The 3,694-nt window shown below is 44.0% G+C and overlaps 1 protein-coding gene across 3 annotated transcripts in view; it reads left to right on the top strand.

The window, feature by feature from the left end:
* Positions 1-3,271: 3,271 nt before the first annotated feature.
* The window catches only part of Tpd52 (tumor protein D52), a 107,364-nt gene continuing 106,941 nt past the window's right edge, over positions 3,272-3,694 (top strand). Inside the window, exon 1 of one of the 3 annotated variants that reach the window (XM_048783099.1) lies at positions 3,272-3,618. In XM_048783099.1, the coding sequence (XP_048639056.1) occupies positions 3,600-3,618 (19 nt within the window). In that variant the 5' untranslated portion in view covers positions 3,272-3,599. The remainder of the gene's footprint in view (positions 3,619-3,694) is intronic. The other 2 variants (XM_048783096.1, XM_015485898.2) reach the window with 2 other exon arrangements.

Genomic DNA, 3,694 nt, shown 5'->3' with positions numbered 1-3,694 from the left:
GTCTACAGTTTCTTGTAGAAATTTCATCAATGAGTGAGCGTTTTGAAAATAAATAAATAAATAAATAAATAAATCCATGTCACCCACCAATAACAATAGTAACACAACAAAGTAAATTTTAGCATCTCTCTCTTGTTCTGAACCTTTTAAGTGTGGCACAGCTAACTGCACCCAGGTCCTTTGTTTAAGTGCTAACCATTCTCCAGAGATTCCTCAGAAGGCTATTAGCTCTGTTCATTTTAGAAGAAACAGAGTTGTAAGTGAAGGGTCTGGTTGTCAGGGGGGGAAATTAATTAGAAGACAAAAGAGAAAAGCAAGCTTTTGTGGAAATGTTATGTGTTAGGTTGTTCATAGAACAAAAAGAACTTATTTAACCTTACAGCGAAAATTAAGGTACTATTTGCCTAAGGCTCAGGATTGCATCAACCCATCTTTGTGGGTATATGCCAGAAGGGGATTTAAAATATCCCCTCTTTATCAGGATTGCTTTCAGCTCCATGTAACAGGACTCCAACCAACTACAGTGGCTTAAAAGAGTGGAATATTTGTTTTTCTCCTGTAGGAACCAAATCTGTGATGCCATTAAATACCCATTTATTTATTTATTTTTGCCTTTCCACTCTGCCTGCCATCTTTACCTTGTGGCTTTCTTCTTCATATTTGCAAGATGGCAGCTGCTGCTCCTCCATGCAGGAAGGGCAAAGGGGAAAATAATATTGTGGAGTCTGTTTTCATTATAAATATTTACTTGAAGATTCATTTTTTTAAAAAAATATTTTTTTTTGTTGTAGATTGATATAATACCTTCATTTTATCTATCTATTTTTTTTTTTTTTATGTGGCACTGAGGATTGAACCCAGTGCCTCACACGTGCTATGCAAATGCTCTACCACTGAACCACAACCCCAGCTCTTGCAGATTCCTACTGGCAAACTTTGCTTATATCTCATTGGTTATTAATGACTTAGAGAGCTACCTCTAGCAGTAAGGGAGTCTGAAGTGTTCAGTGTGTCAGCTGGGTACATTGCTTTCCCAAACAATATTTGGATTCTTTCAGGAAGGAAAATGAGAAAGCTGCCATGTGTGAACAAGTACATAAACTCTTCAAAATATAACATTTTTGCCTTTCAACATTCATATAAATCAAATCCATCACTACATAGTGAATTGAACAATGTTTTAGCCAATACTCATTTTCAAGTGTCATTCATTTCTACACAAATTAGTTCACAGCCTGAGAGATTGTCTTTCCAGATGTTTATCTCCGTGAAATAGATGGAGCAGTAGCTAAATCAAGGATTCTTTTTTTGTGTGTGTGGTGCTGGGGATTGAACCCAGGGCTTTGCATGTGCTAAGTAAGTGTCCCCTCTCTGAGCTATGCCCCAGCTCCATCTAGTCAAAATTCTTTAACACATTATAGAATTTCCTTCCAATGCCAAAATTTATTTAAAAATATATTTATTTTAACAATATTTACGGATTTATTTATTTTAGTACCAGGAATTTTACCCAGGGGTGCTTAACCACTGAGCCATGTGCCCAGCCCTTTTATTTTTTATTTTGAGACAAGTTCTCGCTAAGTTGCTAAGGGACTCCCTAAGTTGCTGAGGCTGGTTTTGAACCTGAGATCCTCCTGCCTCAGCTTTCTGAGCTGTTGGAATTATAGGTCAGCAACACTGTGACCACAAAAATATATTTTTTAAAAGCATACCACTTCACCTCTTTGTTACAAACATTGGATTGGTAGCAGATACAATATACCTTGTTATACAATATACCTTACCCTGAAAGCTAAAATTACAACACTTACTGTGTGTGTGTGTGTGTGTGTTTCTGTCACTACAACCAAAATGTCTGAGATAATCAACTTATAGAGAAAAGGTTTATTTTGGTCCACAGTTTGTGGAGGTTCAGTCCATGATCAGTTGACTCTGTTGTTTGGGTCTGGCAAGGTACCACTATCATGGAGGGAGCTCACAACAACATCACTGTCAAGAAGAAAAAGAGAAGAAGGAGCTAAGGTCCTACTATCCCCTTCAGGGGCATGTCCACCCCCATCTAATGACCTCCTAATATGGCCCACTTTCTAAAGGTTCTAACATTTCCCGATAGCAGTACCATGGGACCAAGCGTTGAACACATGGTCTTTGGGAGACATTCAAGATCCAGATTATAACAAATGTGTGTAATTACAGGGATGCAAAGATGACCAAAATGAACCTTGTCCTCCGGAACTTGTAACGTAGTTGAATTGTGAAACAGATAAAACTGTGACAGGCTGGAGCCAGTGACAGCCATCAGGATTAAGTGCTAGAAGAGACAAGCCAGGTGCAGTGAGAGGAGTCAATACCATACTGAGTTGGGGTAAACAGAATACACTTCAACAAAGAGAAGACTTTGAGGAGATTCTGACCAGAAGCAGCTACACTTTACATACAGTGCAATAGTCTATATAGAGAAAGCAAGGAGCCACTTTCTGTAACTAGGAGTAATTTAAAAATATACTAATAAAAGCTTAGTGTCTGTGGAGTACTATACAACGCTCAGAGCTGAAGGTCAAGAGCCCCAGAGTCTCCACTGGTAACACAAAGGCACGCCCCTGCACTCGCATCTCAGATGGCTAATGAAATTGAGGTACCATCTTAGCACCTATATAATCAAAATGCCTGGAAGAGGAGTAACCTGTGAAACACCTTGAAAACAGAGTGCCAATGCTGATAATTGAAAGTATTGTCATAGGAACTTCAAACAGACGTTTGATCAATGAACATGAAGCCTAAAAATGCATGTCTCAAAGATCTCTGCTGATATTTTCTGCCCAGTGGTTGATAATTTCATTTAATTCACTTGAGTGTTGTCTCCAGTCCTGCTACTCAAAACACTCACATTCTTATGACATGAAATTCTTCCTAATTGGTCACCTAAAAAATCCGTAGATTCTATGAAAAGAAAGGACTATTATTTTTCAAGAGATCCTTTGTAATGTTCGCCTCTGCTGTTTTTTGACCTAGTTAGTGAAGATATCACAGGGTATTGAGAATATGGAGACTAAAGGGGAAAAATGAGCCACTGGCATTTCCAAATACCCTTCCTGTGGTTTCTACTCTACAAGTGCATGAGAACAGGTGCTCCCAGAGGCGGAGAAAGGGCACCTGCAAAGCCCCGGAGGAAACTTTTGATTTTTATAAATAACTTGGTGGAGGCACACGAACGCCATCTCGGTTCCCAAGCCCTCTCCACGCGGCCTCCATGGTGAGCCTCTCCTCGCGGCGGTCCTCCTCCCTTTTCCCGGCTGATTTCCTGCCGGAGCCCCAGCCGCGACGCGCCCGCCTCGCCGGGCACCGCCCGCCCGCGCCGACGTGGCGGAGCGCACAGGTCGCGGGTCAGGTGGTCGGGTGACGCCCCGGGTAAGCGCTCCCGCCCCGGGCGGGCGGTGCCGCCGCGCCCGACGCCTCAGGGGGTGGGGACTTCGCAGGAGTCGCGGCGGAGGCGAGGAGGAGCTCCGGGCGCGGCGCGGCACGGCGCGGCTGGCAGGGGCGGAGGCGGACGGGCTGCGGACGGCAGAGGCGTAGAGGACGCGAGGCGGCCGGCGGGAGACATGGACCGCAGCGAGCAAGGTGAGCGCGCGGCCGCGGCGGGCTCCGCGGCTCCCGGGGCGGGGGCGTTCGGCGGGCGAACGCACGCGCGAGAGCG

The sequence above is a fragment of the Marmota marmota genome, unplaced genomic scaffold (assembly GCF_001458135.2).
Source record: "Marmota marmota marmota unplaced genomic scaffold, marMar, whole genome shotgun sequence".
In the NCBI taxonomy this organism is placed as follows: domain Eukaryota; kingdom Metazoa; phylum Chordata; class Mammalia; order Rodentia; family Sciuridae; genus Marmota; species Marmota marmota.
This window is presented reverse-complemented; position numbering and strand designations above follow the sequence as displayed.